This window comes from Taeniopygia guttata, chromosome 14 (genome assembly GCF_048771995.1).
Source record: "Taeniopygia guttata chromosome 14, bTaeGut7.mat, whole genome shotgun sequence".
In the NCBI taxonomy this organism is placed as follows: domain Eukaryota; kingdom Metazoa; phylum Chordata; class Aves; order Passeriformes; family Estrildidae; genus Taeniopygia; species Taeniopygia guttata.
Genome location: NC_133039.1, coordinates 13,684,659 through 13,701,509, shown reverse-complemented (window position 1 = coordinate 13,701,509; position 16,851 = coordinate 13,684,659). Strand labels below are relative to the sequence as shown.

Genomic DNA, 16,851 nt, shown 5'->3' with positions numbered 1-16,851 from the left:
GCCCTGAGGGACGCTGGGCCCTGGGGGGATGCTGGCCCTGGGCTGGTGTTAGGGTTGAGTGCCGGGGTCTCAGCATGGAGTGGTGTGGGTGTGAGGGGATGTCGGCTCTGAGGGCAGCTCCTTGCGCTCACTCAGGGCCCTGGGTGGGTCTTGGCCCTGGGGCTTAGCCCTGGGGACAGTATTGGCCCTGAGGGTGCTCCAGCCCTGCAGCGCTTGGCATGAAAGGGGTCTGCTCTTTGTGGGGTCTTGGCCCAAGAGTGTTGTTAAGCCCTGGGACTCTACTTTGAGGGGGTCTTAGCCTGGATGAGACAGGATCTGGGGGACTTTGGCTCAGGAGGGTCTTAGTCCTGCATCTGGCCCCTGGAGGGGCTCCTGACCTGAAGAGGGATTGATGATGGAGGGTCTTGGTTGGGGAAACCTGGCCCTGGGTCCAGCCTGGGGAGCCTGTTGGGGGGGTCTAGGTCCAGCCCTGGTCCCGCTGCGGGGAGCACCCCTTCTCTGGAGGGTGCCTGGCACCAGGGGAGAGGCTGCCAGCGCCCCCAGCCCCTAAGGATCACTGCACACTGCAGAGGCTCTCCTGGGAAACACGGCAGCTGCCTCTGGAGGCAGGGACATCAGCCAAGGCCACTGGGACAGCGCTGTGGGAGCTGTGGGAGCGGCTGGGGTGCAGGGCTGCCACCCCACAGCACTGCATGGCCCTCTCAGGGACAGGGCCTGAGCCAGGTGACCTCCTCGGGAGGGTCTGGGGATGGGCACCAGGGGAGGGATTTGTCTTTTTTTTTGGGACTTTTGGCCTCACACCCAAAGACAACACTGGGATGGCTCCTGCTGGCCCCAGCATGCTCACAGCTTGTTGGAAATGTGGGGTGCTGGATGGGAATGATTCGTGTTGGTGAAATAAACACTTTTTAAGAGAATTTGTATCTGGTGATGAGTGAGAGCTGCCCATGCCACGTATTGGGAAGCTGCTGATCCCCACAAGAGATCTCTGGCATTCATTTCACCTTGTAGAGCTCTTGTTGGCATTTTAATCCTTTCTCAGCCTTACCTGTGGTGGGAGGCATTGGCAGAGGTTGAAAGAGTTCTTTTTTCACTGAGCAGACCTTTGCTTCTGTGGAAAATGCCATATGGAGCCTGCGGCCTCACATGATCCTTGGCTGGGCAACCACCTGGCAAGGAGAGAGTGTCCCTCTCCATAAATGCAGGTGCAGATCCTTCCCCTTCCAGAGTCCTTGGACAGCATCAAAGGTAGGTCCTGCTCTCTTCTCTTCCTGCACCTCCAGGAGCTTCCCTTGACAGTGTCACCTCCTCCAGCCCAATTTTACCACAATGCTCTGCTGGGCCAAGCCTGGGTGCAGCTCGGGGATGAATATGCTCCTTGTAGGTGCCTCTGCCTGGGAGGTTCAGAGGCTGCTGTGCTCTCCAGGAGTGGGGAGGATTTATGGGGCTATGGGCAGTTTTTGGCATGACCAAATCATGGCATTGCCAAATCACTGCGTTATCAGCTGAAGGGACTGTGGTGTTAGAGGGAAGAGTTTGGAGCAGGAGTGCAAGTGGGAAAAGTGAGGGTTTAACTAGAGCAGCTGCCCCAGAAGGAAAAGTGAGCCTGAGGCCAGCAAATCCTTCCTCAGGCTGAGATTTGGTGTGCTAAAGGCTGGAGCATTTGCCCGTCCTCTCATTCCGTTCATCAGGCTCTGGGTGAGTTTAGGCACTCAGGAAGCCAGGCTTGGGCAGGGCTCAGGGCTCAGATCCCACACGCTGGTGAAATATTACCCCAGGCAGTGAAGTGCCACGGGAAATATTTCCCAAACGCCTTCCCCGTGGGTGGGAGCTGCAGCACTGCCTGTGCAGAGGGTCCTGCAGGAGCCAGCCTGGTGAGGATGGGGCAGGGGCACTGCTGGGGGATGGGGCAGGGCAGGGGCAGGTTACCCCAGGTGAGGATGCTCCAGGCAGTGAGGGAGGTGGGGAGGGGTGTCAGAGAGGACCGATCCCTTGCTCTGTCCCAGCACAGCCGCTGTAGGGTCTTTGGGGTCTCTAGCAATGATCCAGAGAAAGGTGGGAGAGGCACAAGCCAAAGGGATTTTGGGGTGCCCGGCCACTGCCACCAATCCCAGGCCATTAGAGGTGTCCAGACTGAGCTCTTCCTCATGGGGAATGAGGAAGTGACTGCTCTGTGTCACCATGAAGTGGCATTTATTTGCTGGGAATTTTCCGCTCCAGCCTCGTGAGTGACCTGGCCTCCTTCCAGGAGGGACAGGTAGGATGAGGCCCCATGCAACAGAGGTACAATCCCTGCATCCTGGTGGTCCCTTTAGAAAACAGATGCCTCCCAGTGAAACCAGTATGGCCAGTGGGAATCCGTGGTCATCCCTGCTGTCTGTCCCAAATCCCTCTTCTGACCAGGTGGGCTGAGCCTCTCCTGCACCTCTGCACAGAATGGCAACCTCAAGGCTGGTGTTGTCGCTGCTGGTCACAGCTCTCCTGCTCCATGTGGCCACCACACTGAAGATTGGTGCCTTCAATATCAAAGCATTTGGGGACACCAAGATGTCCAACCAGACTGTCGCAAATATCATCATCTCTGTGAGTGGTGGGGGGAGGAGCAGGCCTGGACATGCTCTGCTCTTTGGGATGCAGCCAGCTTGGGCTGTGGGACACCTGCTTCATCCATCCATCCATCCATCCATCCATCCATCCATCCATCCATCCATCCATCCATCCATCTGCTCTTCCCCCACCACCATCTCCCACTTCAGGCCATCTCCACCATTGCTGGTCCCAGTCAAGGCTGGGAGAATTTGATGCTGCCCAGGTTGGAGCAGCTGCTGGGTAGGTGGGTGGTGGACAGACAGGGCCCTTCCAAGCCAGAGCACACCAACACAGGGGTCTCCTCCCTGGCCCTGAGGTCCCTGCTGCCCTCCCACTGCCAGCCTGGGAGCCTTCACAGCCCAGAACAGGCAACCACAGGTGCCCCTAGAGCAGCTCCTGGCCAGGGCAGAGCAGCTCTGAGCTTGTCCCCAGGTCCTGTCGGAGTACGACATCGTTCTGGTGCAGGAGGTCCGGGATGCCGACATGAGTGCTGTGAATAACCTCATGGACCAGCTCAACAGGTGACCCCATGGCTTGGTGTGGGATTATGGGATGGATTTCAGCCACACCAGGGCACCTCTGGCTCAGCTGGAGAGAGCCTGGTGGATGCTGGAAAGCACCAGGAGCCTCCTCTCACCCTTTCCACAACTTGCTCCCAGTGCTGGGAAGCACCCATACAGCTCTTTGGTCAGCGTCCCCCTGGGTCGGACCAGCTACAAGGAGCAGTACCTTTTCATCTACAGGTAAGGGCTGCTGCCAGGCGTCACCTGCTGCCCTCCCCAGCAGCCCCCAAAGGGCATGGGTACCTTTGGGGGTCCTGGCTGTGGCAGGAGCAGTGCTGGGGGCTGCCCTGCTCTCCTCCCTCAGGTCAGACATGGTCTCCGTGCTGGGAAGTTACTACTACGATGATGGCTGCGAATCCTGTGGGAATGACACCTTCAGCAGGGAGCCCTTCATTGTGAAGTTCTCCTCACCCACCACACGTGAGCAGAGCCCATGTTGGGGGATGCCCAGACCTGGCACAGGGTCCCCTCCACGCAGGGCTGAACCCAGAGCTGTGCCTGCTGAGCATAGGGGGGTTGCAACCCTTCACCAGGGTCCCACCCATGGATGCCCAGGGGTCCTATGTCCCTTCCCAGCATGGCCAGCAATGCCTGCTGTTTCCCAGGATGTGCCATCTCCTACCAATCACCTGTCATCTCCCACCATGAGTTCTCTCCAGTTGTGTGCCACCTCACATCTCCAGCTGCTTCCCATCCTGTCCTACATCCCATTATTTGCTACCTCCCATCTTGTGCCATATCCCACCATCTGCTTCCTCTGGCTGGGTGCCATCTCCTATCACCTGTCATTCCCTATCCTTTCAATCTCCCATCATGTCCCATTTCCCACTTTGTTCCACTGCTGACCCTGTGCTATCACCTCCACCTCCTGAGAACCTCCTCAGGGCACACACACCATCCCACCTCCTGCCCAAAACCACACTGGCTTGCAAATGCTAATGGGAAACAAGCAGCAAACCCCAAACAGTGCACAAAGGCATGCAGCTCCCCACTGGAATTTCCAGTCTGAGGGACAGGCAGATCACCAAACTCAACACATCCTTTCCCTTCAACTGCTTTTCCTGGCCAGTAGCTGGGGCTTGCCCTGGGGTTCCCATTCCTGGCTCAGGGGCTGCACCCCAGGGGCTGATGGTCAGCTGTCCAGCAGAGGTACAGGAGTTCGTGTTGGTGCCTCTGCATTCCGAGCCCAGCCATGCAGCACAGGAGATCGATGCGCTCTACGATGTCTACACCGATGTCATCAACAAGTGGGGGACTAACGTAAGCAGCGTTGGGGAACTTGGCTCCTCCCCAGGGCAGCCAGGTGGGATAAACATGTCCCATGGGAGGCCTCTTGTACCCACCAGAGCAGGTGCCACCCCAGCAGTCTCCAGGCAGGGAGCTGCTGGATGGCCCTCCTGCCACTCCTGGGGGCTTATCCCTGCACACTCGGTCACCTCAGGGGGGTTTGTAGTTAAGAAATCTCCCTTAAGAGTTTAGGGAGCCCTTGCTGCCCTGTAAGGTGTGTGGGCAGGGACTCAGTGCTCTGCCCTGCAGGACATGATCTTCCTGGGTGACTTCAACGCTGGCTGCTCCTACGTGACCAGCTCCCAGTGGCCGTCCATCCGCCTGCGCTCCCTCCCCGCCTGCGAGTGGCTCATCCCCGACAGCGCCGACACCACCGTGGCCGACACCGACTGCGCCTACGACCGGTGGGTGCCGCGGCCAGGGCTGGCACGGGGGGCTGGCACGGGGGGCTGGCACAGGGAGGGCTGATGGGCACTAACCCCCTGTGATGCCTCGGCAGCATCGTGGCCTGCGGCACCGCGCTGCGCCAAGGCACTGAGCCTGGCTCTGCCACCGTCAACAATTTCCAGCAGAAATTCCACCTGCAGATGAAGGATGTGAGTGAGGGGCTGGGGGGGGGCATGAGCCTACCAGCATTGGGATCTGCCCCACCATAGCTCCTGGGAGCATAGGAGGGCTCTCTGTTCCCAAGGGTGCACCTAAGGGCAGCCTGATCCCAGCTGTTGTACCAAATCAACCCTCCAGATTGAGCATTTTGGGGTATGGTCTAAGTTTTGGGGATTGGAGTGGAGTGCTGAGGTCCCAGTCAGCCATGGGGTCCAGATGAGCTCAGGGTTTATGAGTTGACTGTGGTCAGGTTGACTCTGCTCTCCCTCAAATGCAGGCTTTGGCTGTCAGCGACCATTTCCCAGTGGAGGTGACCCTGAAAGCCCACTGAGCCTGTCCCCACACAGTGGCTACCAGGACACCTCAGCACACACCTGCATCCCTCATGGGAGCCCACATGCCACTGGTGCCAGCCAAGCTGCCCACTGTCTCTGCAAGGAGTCCTTGGGCCCTTGTGGAAGTGTTTTGCTTTCTGCTTCCATTAAAAATGAGCCTTTTCCTGCCTCTGCAACTCTGGGGAGGTCCCTTCAGTATCCCCAGCAGCCCCTGGCTCCTCAGCCCCCTGCCAGAGAGCCCCAGGGCTAGGGGACCTCCTGCCATCAAGAGACCTGGACACATGGGGTGGTGAGCGCTGCTTCCCTCTCAGCTGATGGTGGCAAAATTCAGGACTCTGGGAAGGGGCTGGGGGGCTCCAGGCTTTCCAGGGTGCAGGATGTTCTTCTGCCAGCTCACAGGGCCACATCCTGACAGAGCCTGCCTGGCTGCGGGGCTGTGACGGGGCGCTGACAGGGTGCAGGGAGGATGTGAGTCAGTTCCCAGGGGGCTTGGTGCTTCCCAGGGGGTTTCGGTGCCGACACAACACCGAGGGACACAGAACTCATCCCGAGACTGGGTGTGAGGATACAAAACCTGGCAGTGCACATGGGAGCCTGGCAAGTCCTGGCACGAGCAGCCACCAGAGCCAGCTGCTCCGTTGTCATCCTGGGGTGATGTCACGGGTCATGGTGATGCCATGAACTGGATAGGGAATGCCAGAATGCCAGCCTTCCTGGGGCTACTTTGGGTCACCAATGGGGCTGTTCTGGGTGACACTAGGGCTGCTGCAGGGGTTCGCAGCCATCCCCTCTTGCCGTGGCTGGTGGTGCTCACCTGCCTGACCCAGCCACTGGCCATTTCCTTTTCTTCCCTCTAATTACACTGTCTGAATCACCCAATTAAAGCCAGCGCCCTTCACCTCCTGCCTGGCCACCATGCCCACTCTGTGGTCCAGGTGCCACCCCAGATGGCAGCCCCCCAAGTCCCACGTACCCATCCAGTCCCACAGGGATGCCCCAGCATTTCCATGTCTCCCTGTCTGTCCTTTGCTGTGTCAGCACAGGGATGGCTGGGGTGGCCCCACCCTGTCGCCCTGTGGGATTTTTGGTTTCCCAATGTGGGAAGGAGCTCAAAGTTATGTCAAAACCCCCACGGGGGTGTCCGACTCATCCTGCTTTGCCGGCACCTCCGCTGGGAATAAAGCCGCCCATCCAGCTGCCGGCAGGGCAGAGGTGCTGCACGTTCAGCGAGGTAAGGACGGGTCCGGGCTCAGCTCCTTCGACTGCCAACCAGGTGGGACTGGGGTGAACTGGGGTGAATTGGGATGAGGAGTCGCCCCTTGCCCCAGCAGTGGGGGCTGTGGTGAAGTTTAAGGATGTGGAACAACCTGGGCTGCCTGGAATGCTGGCAGTGGTGGATGGGGCTTGTGGGCAGAGAAGACATCCTGGTGGGGGAGTGGAGCTGGGTGATCCCTGGAGCTGGAAGAGGCAGACTCACAGCAGTGAGACAGGATTTATCTTCTGGCACTGGTGAGCTGGCAGACTGCCCACACCAGCTCTGCAGCCTGCTCTGGGCAATGCCACCATGACACACTGTCACACACCAGGACTTTGGAAGGATCTACATGTTTCTTCCTCTACTCCAAATCCAAAATAGTGCTCCGAGTTCATCTCCCATCCCTGCACCCCTGTGACCCAGCATCAATCCTGGAAGAATGGGGACTGTGACACTGGGATTGTCCCTGCTGGCTGTGGCTCTCCTGTGCCCAGCCACTGCCATGCTACGCATCGGTGCCTTCAACATCCAGGCCTTCGGTGACACCAAGATGTCCAACAAGGAAGTGGCAGAGATCATCATCAACGTGAGTACAGCCAGTGCACCATGGGGATGGGCTGTGTGCTGGGACAGACCCCAACAGGCCTCCTGTGCCAGAGACGTGGGGATGTGGCTGAGGATAGGATGGCATCACAGTGCTGGGGACAGCCTGGGTGGATGTGGTGGGGTGTCAGGCACAACCCACAAAGCCCTCGCTGGGGACATCTGCCTGGCCCCAAGGGACATGCAAATCCCCATGGTGCTGAAGCTGGAACCATGTCCCTGGCTGGGAGATGGGTGGGAGACTCACCCTGAGCTGTCCCCGTTGGCCTCGCAGGTCCTGCGCCGCTACGACGTGGTGCTGGTGCAGGAGGTGCGCGACTCCGACCTCAGCGCCGTCACCGAGCTCATGGAGCAGCTCAACAGGTACGAGAGGGGCTGGGATGGGGATAAAGCACCAGCAGGGAAAGCCAGGCTGCCTGAGCAGTAAGAGGCAAAACAAAGCTGTCCATCCATCAACAGAGTTTAGTTTTGGAAAGAAGAATAGGAGAAACATGCTGGGGCAAGGAGGAGGCACTGAAAACAATACTGGGAATAACCCAGTGAAGAGAATAGGGATACAAGTGATACAAATCCATTTTGAAAGCTGTAAGCTCACCAGAGCATGCAGGAGCTACAGCTCTGGCAAGCTCTGTCTCCAAAATCCAACAGGACAGGGCAGAGGGGGAGGAAGGGACAGGCAGACCTTGCACCCCAAGACCCTGTGAATGGCATGGGGACCCCAGGATGAGCCCAGTAGTGGATGGTGCTTTGAAGGGGGTGGTTCTGGCAGCCTAGGAGGAAAAGGGCTGCTGAGGTGGGCTAAAACTGGCCACAGCAGGGTGGCAGCCCCTCCACCAACTGGGTGCTGACCCAGTTTTGGGAGAGGGCACGGCTCGGGACCATGCGGAAGCTGCTGCCGCAGTGTTGAAAGGCAGCTGGTGCTCCTGAGCAGGTGTGCCCAGCCATGTCCTCACCCCTTCCGCGTCCCCTCCAGCAAGGCCATAAAGCAGCCAGGGCAGGGAGGGTGACGCTGGGTGCTTCAAAGCCCCAGGCTGCTCACTGACCTAATTTAGCTCTGCTGCAAATGAAGGTGAGGAATGTCCCTGAAGAGAAAGGGTGGCAGGAGCCACCCCATGTCACGCTGTGCCCATGGAGCCACTGGAGAGAGGCACTGGGGGCTTCAGAGCTGCTATGCCTCATGTCACCCCACAACCAGGGCACAGTGACCCACGGGGACTCCAGAGCAGGACCAGCTGGTGCAAACCCTGGGGCCACCCAGCTCCTGGACATGCCAAAGCTAAACCAGACAGTCCCAACCATGTCACTGTCCTGCCTTTGTGTCTCTGCAGCGCATCCACATCCCCATACGACTATGAGATCAGTGGCCCCCTGGGACGGGAGAACTACAAGGAGATGTACCTGTTTATCTACAGGTAATGGGGATGGCAGTGTTGCTGCCTGTGTCATGGCACTGCAGGGCCACCAGCACCACGGGGGGGACACAGGGGCTGTGCCAAGTCCCAGGGTCACCATCCTTTTGTTGCCACAGGACAGATGTGGTGTCTGTGGTGGACACCTACCAATATGAGGACCCCCAGGATGTCTTCAGCCGGGAGCCATTCATCCTGAGACTCTCAGCACCCAGCACCAGTAAGTGGAGGAACAAGTGGCCATGGGTTGTGGCATGGGGTGGCTGTGGGGCTGACATCCCTCTCCCCCTGGCAGAGGTGAAGGAGTTTGTGCTGGTGCCCCTGCACTCGGCCCCACATGATGCTGTCGCTGAGATCGATGCGCTCTACGACGTCTACCTGGCCATCATCAACAAGTGGGGGACTGATGTGAGTGTCACCAGCTCTGGGGGGACACAGAGGCTGGGCACTGAGCCCCAGACAGTTTGACACACACTGGGACCATGCTTCAAAGCACAGCTGGTGCAGGAGCGGTGGGGTGAGAACCCTGCTCCTGCCCTGTGACAGGGTGGTCCCTGCCCCACCATGGGAGGGCTGGTGGTGGGAACAGCCCACCACCCCCATCTCCCATCTCCCCTGCAGAACCTGATGTTCCTGGGGGACTTCAATGCTGACTGCTCCTACGTCCAGCCGAGCGACTGGTCATCCATCCGCCTGCGCACCAGCGACATCTTCAAGTGGCTGATCCCCGACAGCGCCGACACCACCGTGGGCAAGTCTGACTGTGCCTATGACAGGTCAGTGCTGCCACCACGGCACCCCTGTCCCCTTCCCTGGCACCCCAGTGGTCCCCTGCCTGCCCCACACTTCCAGCAGGGGCAGGACTGCCACCCACTATCCACCCACATCTCCCCTGCAGGATCGTGGTATGTGGCAACAAGCTGAAGAGAAGCATCCTGTCCAACTCAGCTGGTATCTACAATTTCCAGCGTGCTTTGCAGCTGGACCAGGAGGAGGTGAGCCAGGATCACACATTTGGGGGTCTAGCAGGCACCAAAGCTGAGCTGGCCCAGGCTGCAGGGCTGTCCTTGTCTCTTCAAGGGGCTCAGAGTGACAAGGGACCCAAGGGTGGAAACAGGACAGGGGATTTGGGGTTCCTGCCTGTCCCCATTGGGAAGAGATGCACAGGGCTCTTTACTATCTTCCATGGGCAGGACCCAAAGTATGGGGTAACCCAAGCCAACCTTCAACAACCCATCACTGACACAGAGGCCCCAGATGAGACATGGGGCTTGGAGGGGAGGTGGCCCCCTGCCAGTGCCCACCCCAAGCCACTCCCTGAGAGCCTTGTGTGTCGTGTCTTGGGGCTGGGGACAGTGTGCTCCCTCCAGCAGGCAGAAGGTTCTGGCAGGGAAATGGACTGCCCTGCAAGCCCCAGCAGCACAGCAAGGGGTGAGCAGCTGACTGAACATCTCCCACCTCTTGCCCTCCTCCAGGCCCTGGCAGTCAGTGACCACTACCCAGTCGAGGTGAAGCTGGCGGCCTGAGCTCCTCCTGCAGCCACAGACCAGGATCCAGCTCCAGCTCCCACCACCAATCCCCACGAAGGCGTTCCACTCAGCCCCATCCACAAGTTGTGTGCATGGGCTGCCCCAGATCCCGGTCTGGAGAAGGATGGCAGCTGGCTGTGCCCAGAGCCCCCAGCCCAGCATGAACCAGAGCCTGGGGACAGGCCACCAGCCAGGACACTGCGACCACAGAGAAGCCATGAACAAAGCATCCATCTCCTACCTCATTGAAGATTTATTGACAAACCTCACTTCACGATTAACTGCTGGACAGGAGGGAGGACATCCAAGGACTGTCAGGCTCAGGCCACAGCACGTTGAGACCCTGTCCCTGTCCATTCCTTGGGGGGCTGGGTGGGCTCTCCCTGCCCTTGGGGAAGGCAGCAGTGGTGTCAGGCACTCTACAGGCACAAAGGGAAGGGGCAGCTGGGCACCGTGGGGGCAGGTGGCACGTCACCGATTGCTGCCACTGCAGGTGGCTTCGCTGTCAGACCAACAGCTACTGCAGCGTTCCAGAGGGTGACTCGACCTCCCAGGGATCAGCTGGATCCTCAGCTCTTCCTCTTCTTCAGCATCTCCATGTACATGCGAAGGGACTTCTGGATGGACTCTTTGGAGACAAAGCTGATGAAGTTCTTGATGTCTTCCTCCCGGTGAGCTACCAGGCGGTCCAGCACCGTCTTCCTCATCATGGTCTTGGTGAGCTGGCGGGCATGGTCTGCAGAGAGGACAGCAAGGATGAGGAACAGGCCCTGTTCTCACCCCTGACCAGCTCTCAATGCCACCAAATGCAGGTCTAATGGGCTAGTTCACACTGCAAAGTGCTCTTGAAAGTGGCATGGAAAGGGGTAAGAATAACCCACTAGCTGGGAGCTGAACTGGATAAATTCTCATACAATAAATTATGGTTGTACTGCTCAATTGGGAAATGACTGATCTACTGACAAAGATGACAGAAACTTGTGTACCTCCTTCTCTCTGCCCTCCAGAGCCCACATCTACCTCCAATACATACCAGTAACCCAACAAAATTCCTTCTTATTTGAAACTGCTGTGGCTCTAAGCTCCCCTGAACCAATTCCCTCAATCCCTGCAAGACAGCCTGCTCCTGCCAACCACTGTACAAAATCCAGCAACACTCCCCTTGAGCTCATCCCCAGGCCTGTGCCATTCCACATGGATATGTGGATGCTGCTGGAGCAGCAAGGGCTGGTGGAGCTGACTGAGGCCTTGAGCACAAATCTGCTCACACCCTCACAGAGCCAGGTCAGTGATGTGGCAGCACAACAGCTGCACAGATGTTTTATTCATGCACTTAGTGACAATGAAATGAGGACTGACCCCCTCCATCCACACACTGGGAACGCTGAATTGCTCCAGCACCCGGGTGCTGAAGCCACCTCCACCCAGACACAGTTCTGATTTAGGGGAAGGATCTTCACAGGACCTCCTGTAAGTCAGGAGAGGGCACAGCTGAGATATGCTCCCTGTTCTGGAGGGTGAGGTGTCACTCTAACACCAGGACAGCAGGGATGAGAGGTGGCACGGGCTGGGACAGCTCAGATCAGTGGAGAGCCCTCTCCCAGCCCAGGAACCTCGTGCTGCAGTCATGGAGCAGCCCAAACACACGATGCCTGTGCTGTGCCTGACTTCATCCACACCCCCATCACTGCCTCCAGAGTGCCAAGAGTTGATTCAGACCACGAAAGCAGCCTGGCAGCCACCCAGAAGCTCTCACACAGCTCCATGGCAGCTTTCCTGGACTAACACCTCCACTGACAGACAGAGATTGGCTTTGTCTCTGGAGCTCAGACACCTCCAGACTGAGTCAGCAGGGCTGGCAGGATGAGCTGAGCTGGAGCCATGTGCCCTGAACATTAGTACAGTGTCCCTTTCCGTTAGCCCAAGGCTGCTGGGACTGCTGGGCTGAGCTTTCCTCCCTTCCAGCCAGTCCAAACCTCCCCTTTCAATGGAAGCTGTTACACAGCTCCCAGGCACCAGCCCTGGCATCTGTGCCTCCCATTCAGACCGGGTCCCCTCCTCTCCTGCCAGAGGTTTACCAGGAAGGGCCAGCCACTGTGCCATGACAGCTGCAGCCTTCTCCATGAGCTTCTCCTCTGGCACCAGCTCATCCACCAGGCCCAACCTGAGGGCCTCAGGTGCAGGGTGGAGGGAGCCCAGCTGGAGGGAGCGTTCAGCAATTCGGTGTCCCACAACATTCACAAACGTGTCCTTAAACCTGCAAGAGATGGAAGGGAAAGCCACGCTCAGGGGCAGCTCTCCCAGACATCAAGAGCTGTCAGCACCATGGTCCCACTCCCCAGGCTCAGGGCTCTGAGAACATCCTGGTCCCACTCCTCAGGTTCAGTCACAATGTGAAAATGTGTGAGAAGAGCCATTTTTGGCAGTACCCCAAGACAGTTCCCCCTCCTCTGTAAGAAAACTGCTCTTTTTACTCTCAGTGCCTGTGGGTACTCACTGGCTGTGACTGAAAGCTCCTTCCCAACAGTACATTTATACATTCCTAGGGCAAACAAGGGCCTGTGTGTCAGTGTCTTAGTGCCCCCGTGCTTTCAGAGATCTCCACACCACAGAATTTTGCAGGTACACAGTGTGTACCCAGAAAATGCCTATTCTCAGACTGAGCCTGACACATGAGATCTCCCAGAATTAGTTATGGAGTTCATTGCAGGGCCAGAACTGAGGTCCTTGTTGGTGCAGGACGTGAGGACATTCTACAGCCTGAAAGCTTCTCAGATACCTGCAGGACAGGACAGACATGAGGTGTCATCTCCTGCAGCTGCAAATACCTGATCCCTGACACACATACCACACCGCCATGACCAGCTGAACTGACTAATTAACTCCTTGAAGATGAATTCTTTCTAGAGATTTACACATGATACTAGAAGTGGGAGGCACTGGCCTACCAGAAGGGAGCCACAATGCCCAGCTGGGCTTCGTTCAGGCCGATGCTGAATTTGGGGTTCTCTGCCATGATCCTGTAGTCACATGAGAGGGCGACAAGGCAGCCCCCAGCCGGGCTGGACCCCTGGCAGAGAGAAGGACAGAGTGAGTCCAGGACGTGGTTACAAACACCCCCCAGCCTTGCTGATCACCCCAGAGCGCAGAAGACACCAGGAAGACAGAGCAGATGTGCCCCAAGTTTCTGATCACCCGATTTGATTCCTAAAGATTTCTGATGTTTATCAGGGTTTAATAGAACCACAGGAGGGTTTGGGTTGGAAGGCACCTTAAAGCCCATTTCATTCCCAGCCCCCTGCTGCAGGCAGGGACGCCTTCCACTAGATCAGGTTGCTCAGAACTCCATCCAGCCTGGCCTTGGACACTTCCAGAGATGGAGCAGCCACAGCTTCTCTGGGCAACATGTTCTAGGGCCTCACCCCCCTCACAGGGAAGATTTCCCTTCCATTTGTGACCATCTTTTCCATGTCTCAGTGCTGCTCAGCCCTGCACAGGATGCCTGAGAGAAAACCCCAGTGCCTTCAATGGGGGGCTGTGGACAGACACCACTGTGAGCTGCCAGGGCAGCAGCGCCCTGGAAAACGAAAACAAGACACCAAAAATGTCATGACCCAGCCATGGACATGGAGACTCCAGCAGCACTTCCCTGCTGGCCTAGAACCCCAGCTGGAGGAGCAAAACCTGCTGGAAAATGCTGAAATGTAACCCAGCAGTGCCTGCAGCTTCCACAGAGCCAGCAGCATCCCACACTCCCAATACCTTCCCACACCCCACAGAACTGACAGACACGAGTTTTGTCTGAACACCCCAGCAAGATACATCCCTGGATGAATTTCAGCCTGGTTTTTCAGCTGTCCCTGCCCACACGGCCCAGAGCAGCCACTGCAGGTGACAATCCCAGCCAGAGGAAGGTGGGCCCAAGGGACGTACGTTGACTGCAGCCACTGTCACCATGTTGGAGCCGTAGAGCCGGAGCCACATCTCCTGCACGGCTCTCCAGAACTCGGTGTAGTGCTCTATGCTCTTCCCACACATCTCGGTGATGTCCAGGCCAGATGAGAATATTTTGGGGAGAGCCTGGAATTGGGAAAAGACAGAGGTCACTGAGAGTCACAGGGAAGAAAGGCCCCTTCAGCTTTCAGCCTGGCAGTTGGAAGAAGGGAAAGTGATGAATATGTGATATAAATCAGGGTCTTTTGGGGTTCTGAAAATATCTCCCCAGTGCTCCCACAGCCTGGATTATCCTATTACTATGGCATGCAGGGCTGGGCCTCTGCTTGCAACACAAGCAGGACAGGGTCAGAGTCCCTGTGTGAGTACATCAGCCACACAGCACAAAACCTGTCCTGTCCCATTGTCACCTTGTCCCCACACCACATCTGGAAATCAGCACTGGCATCTCCCAGCAGCTCCCTGTGGGTGGGAGACACAGGACCTATCAGGTTGGCAGATAAGCAAATTTGATTTTCATGACAAAGCACAACACTTGGTTGTCGTTCTTCTGCTAGAAAAGGGCACAGAAGAAAGATCATGGCCCTTCCAAGAGCCCCCTCCCCTCCTCCATGAGCCAGTCCCAGGTGCCTGAGGGCCCTCCCTCACCAGTGACCAGTGACCCAAACAGGAGCAAACCCTTACAGAGGTGATGATCACACCCCGGCAGGCCCTGTTGTTCTCCAGCTTCTCCAGGCTTATGGAAAACTCTGTGAGGAACTCCAGGCTGAGGCTGTTGACTGGGGGACTCTTGAACTTCATCATGGCAACACCTGTGCAGGGTAAGCACAGGGACATCAGACCACCCCAGCAGCAGCTCACACCACCCTGCCCAGAGGAGCTTCACCCACGTCCCTGTTTCCCTCACCAAACTGTGTCTTCCCACTCCCACTCAACAGCACTCCTGGCTTAAAAAGCTTCCAGAGCAGCAGAGCCAAGAGCAAGGTCCTGTCTTTGCCCAGATCCACCCACAGCCAGGGTCACTCAGCAGGTGGTGGACTGGAGCACAGACCAGGTCATGTGTGGTGCACGCCATGTGTCCCAAAGCCCAGCCATTCTCTTCTCTTCTCTCTGAGCTCAGTGGGGAAGGTCGAGCCTGTAGCTTCTGTTACAGCAAACAGCTGTGTCCAGGGGGTCACACACCCTTTGTCAGCCTGACAGCACCATGGGAAGGGCTCTGAACCTTTGTCCCTGCCCAAACTGCACTGCCCTACCTAAAAGGTTCTCCCTGAGTGCTGCAGCCATGCCCAGCTGGGAACAGCATAAGGACCCACACAGACACCTGAAAGCAGGAGCTGGGAAGCCACAGGAACAGGTGCCTTTGTTCAGTGCAGGGACATGGCCCTGTGACAGATATTCCTGGTAGCCAGGTCACAGAAATTCCCAACAGCTCTTCCCTGACAGAGCACTGCCACTCTACCATGTGCCCAAACCAGCGACCCCCAGAGAGGGGACAATGACAACCAGGCTTTGTCTGTAGCACCAACCACCTGAAGTGCCCACAACTGGTGAGACTCCCAACCCCAACACTCCTCCCCAAGGCTCCTAAGCAGTGTAGCTGTAACACCTGTGGCTTTGGTGACTTCCCGTGCCCAGAGCCACACATGCCATGGCACAGGGGTGGGAGGGACCTGTGCCCCACGGTGCCCGTGGGTTGAGGGTGACACTGCAGAGGTGCCACCCGCCGTACCTGAGCTCTCGTCCAGCTCCACCTGGATCTTGTTGTTGCTGAAGGAGCGGCACAGGGCGAGCGGGAGGCCGGGGGGCTGCGGGGGGCTGGGGGGCGGCCGGGCGGCCCTGTCCCACGCTGGGAGGCGGCAGCACAGGGGCAGCACACCTGGGGGACACAGACAAGTAAGGCCGGGAAGAGCACAGCCCCCACAAGTGTGGGGTGCCTCCCCAAAACCGCTCTGCACGGGCAGGGCGGGACACGGGCACACCCTGACCCGCTCAGAGAGCGTACAGGACACCCCAACCCACGGCAGAGGGACAGGTGGAGCACCGTGACGGTAAGGGAGGGACACAGAGAGGCAGCGGGGGCTCGGGGACACGCCGAGCCCGCCGCAGGGAGCGGCCGGGGCAGGGTCGGGGCGCACCTGAGCGGCCGATGCGGCGGGCGAGGGTCGCGGCCGCCATCTTGTGCCGGGCCCAAGGGTACGGGGCGGGGCCAGAGGAGGGCGGGGCCAAGGGGCGCCTCAAGCCCCGCCCACTGCCCAAAGCTCCGCCCACCGCCGGCGCTGCTGCGCGCACGTGCTGCCCCCTGGTGGCGGCCCTGCGGCACCGCCCGGTGCTGCTGGCACGGACCGCTCCGGCCGAACCGGGCCCGCCCTGCCCTGAGCTGTCCTGTGCTGTGCTGTGCTGTGCTGTTCTGCGCTGTCCTGTCCTGCCCTGAACTGTCCTGTGCTGTCCTGTGCTGTCCTGTCCTGTCCTGCCCTGCCCTGCCCTGCCCTGTGCTGTCCTGCCCTGCCCTGTCCTGTGCTGTCCTGTGCTGCCCTGTCCTGCCCTGCCCTGTGCTGTCCTGCCCTGTGCTGTCCTGCCCTGTGCTGTCCTGTGCTGCCCTGTGCTGTCCTGTCCTGCCGGCACTGACCACTCCGTCCGACCTGTCCTGTGCTGTTCTGTGCAGTGTTGTCCTATCCTGTGCTCTGCTGTCCTGTGCTGTGATGTCCTGCCAGCACTGACCGC

General features: G+C 58.4%; 2 protein-coding genes across 7 annotated transcripts; one reads left to right on the top strand and one right to left on the bottom strand.

The window, feature by feature from the left end:
• The first annotated feature begins 1,629 nt into the window (after window positions 1–1,629).
• LOC100219720 (deoxyribonuclease-1) lies at window positions 1,630–11,115 on the top strand. 6 transcript variants are annotated; one of them, XM_072935659.1, is made up of 10 exons: window positions 1,630–1,698; window positions 2,404–2,583; window positions 3,022–3,110; window positions 3,249–3,332; window positions 3,457–3,572; window positions 4,297–4,412; window positions 4,689–4,843; window positions 4,939–5,035; window positions 7,017–7,221; window positions 7,513–7,601. In XM_072935659.1, exons 2-9 carry the CDS (start codon window positions 2,437–2,439, stop codon window positions 7,176–7,178), a joined length of 966 nt encoding a protein of 321 aa, XP_072791760.1. In that variant the 5' UTR covers window positions 1,630–1,698; window positions 2,404–2,436; the 3' UTR covers window positions 7,179–7,221; window positions 7,513–7,601. The 6 variants fall into 6 exon arrangements, with proteins under 6 accessions (XP_072791760.1, XP_072791761.1, XP_072791762.1 ...); XM_072935660.1 differs by having other exon boundaries at window positions 1,634–1,698; window positions 4,300–4,412; XM_072935661.1 differs by lacking the exons at window positions 7,017–7,221; window positions 7,513–7,601 and adding an exon at window positions 5,323–5,556 and having other exon boundaries at window positions 1,642–1,698.
• Window positions 10,412–16,342, bottom strand: ECI1 (enoyl-CoA delta isomerase 1). The gene is made up of 7 exons (XM_030284795.4): window positions 16,266–16,342; window positions 15,860–16,006; window positions 14,815–14,942; window positions 14,110–14,256; window positions 13,125–13,246; window positions 12,255–12,433; window positions 10,412–10,912 (listed from the first exon to the last, which is right to left on the bottom strand). Exons 1-7 carry the CDS (start codon window positions 16,303–16,305, stop codon window positions 10,746–10,748), a joined length of 930 nt encoding a protein of 309 aa, XP_030140655.4. The 5' UTR covers window positions 16,306–16,342; the 3' UTR covers window positions 10,412–10,745.
• Between the last annotated feature and the right edge of the window lie 509 nt (window positions 16,343–16,851).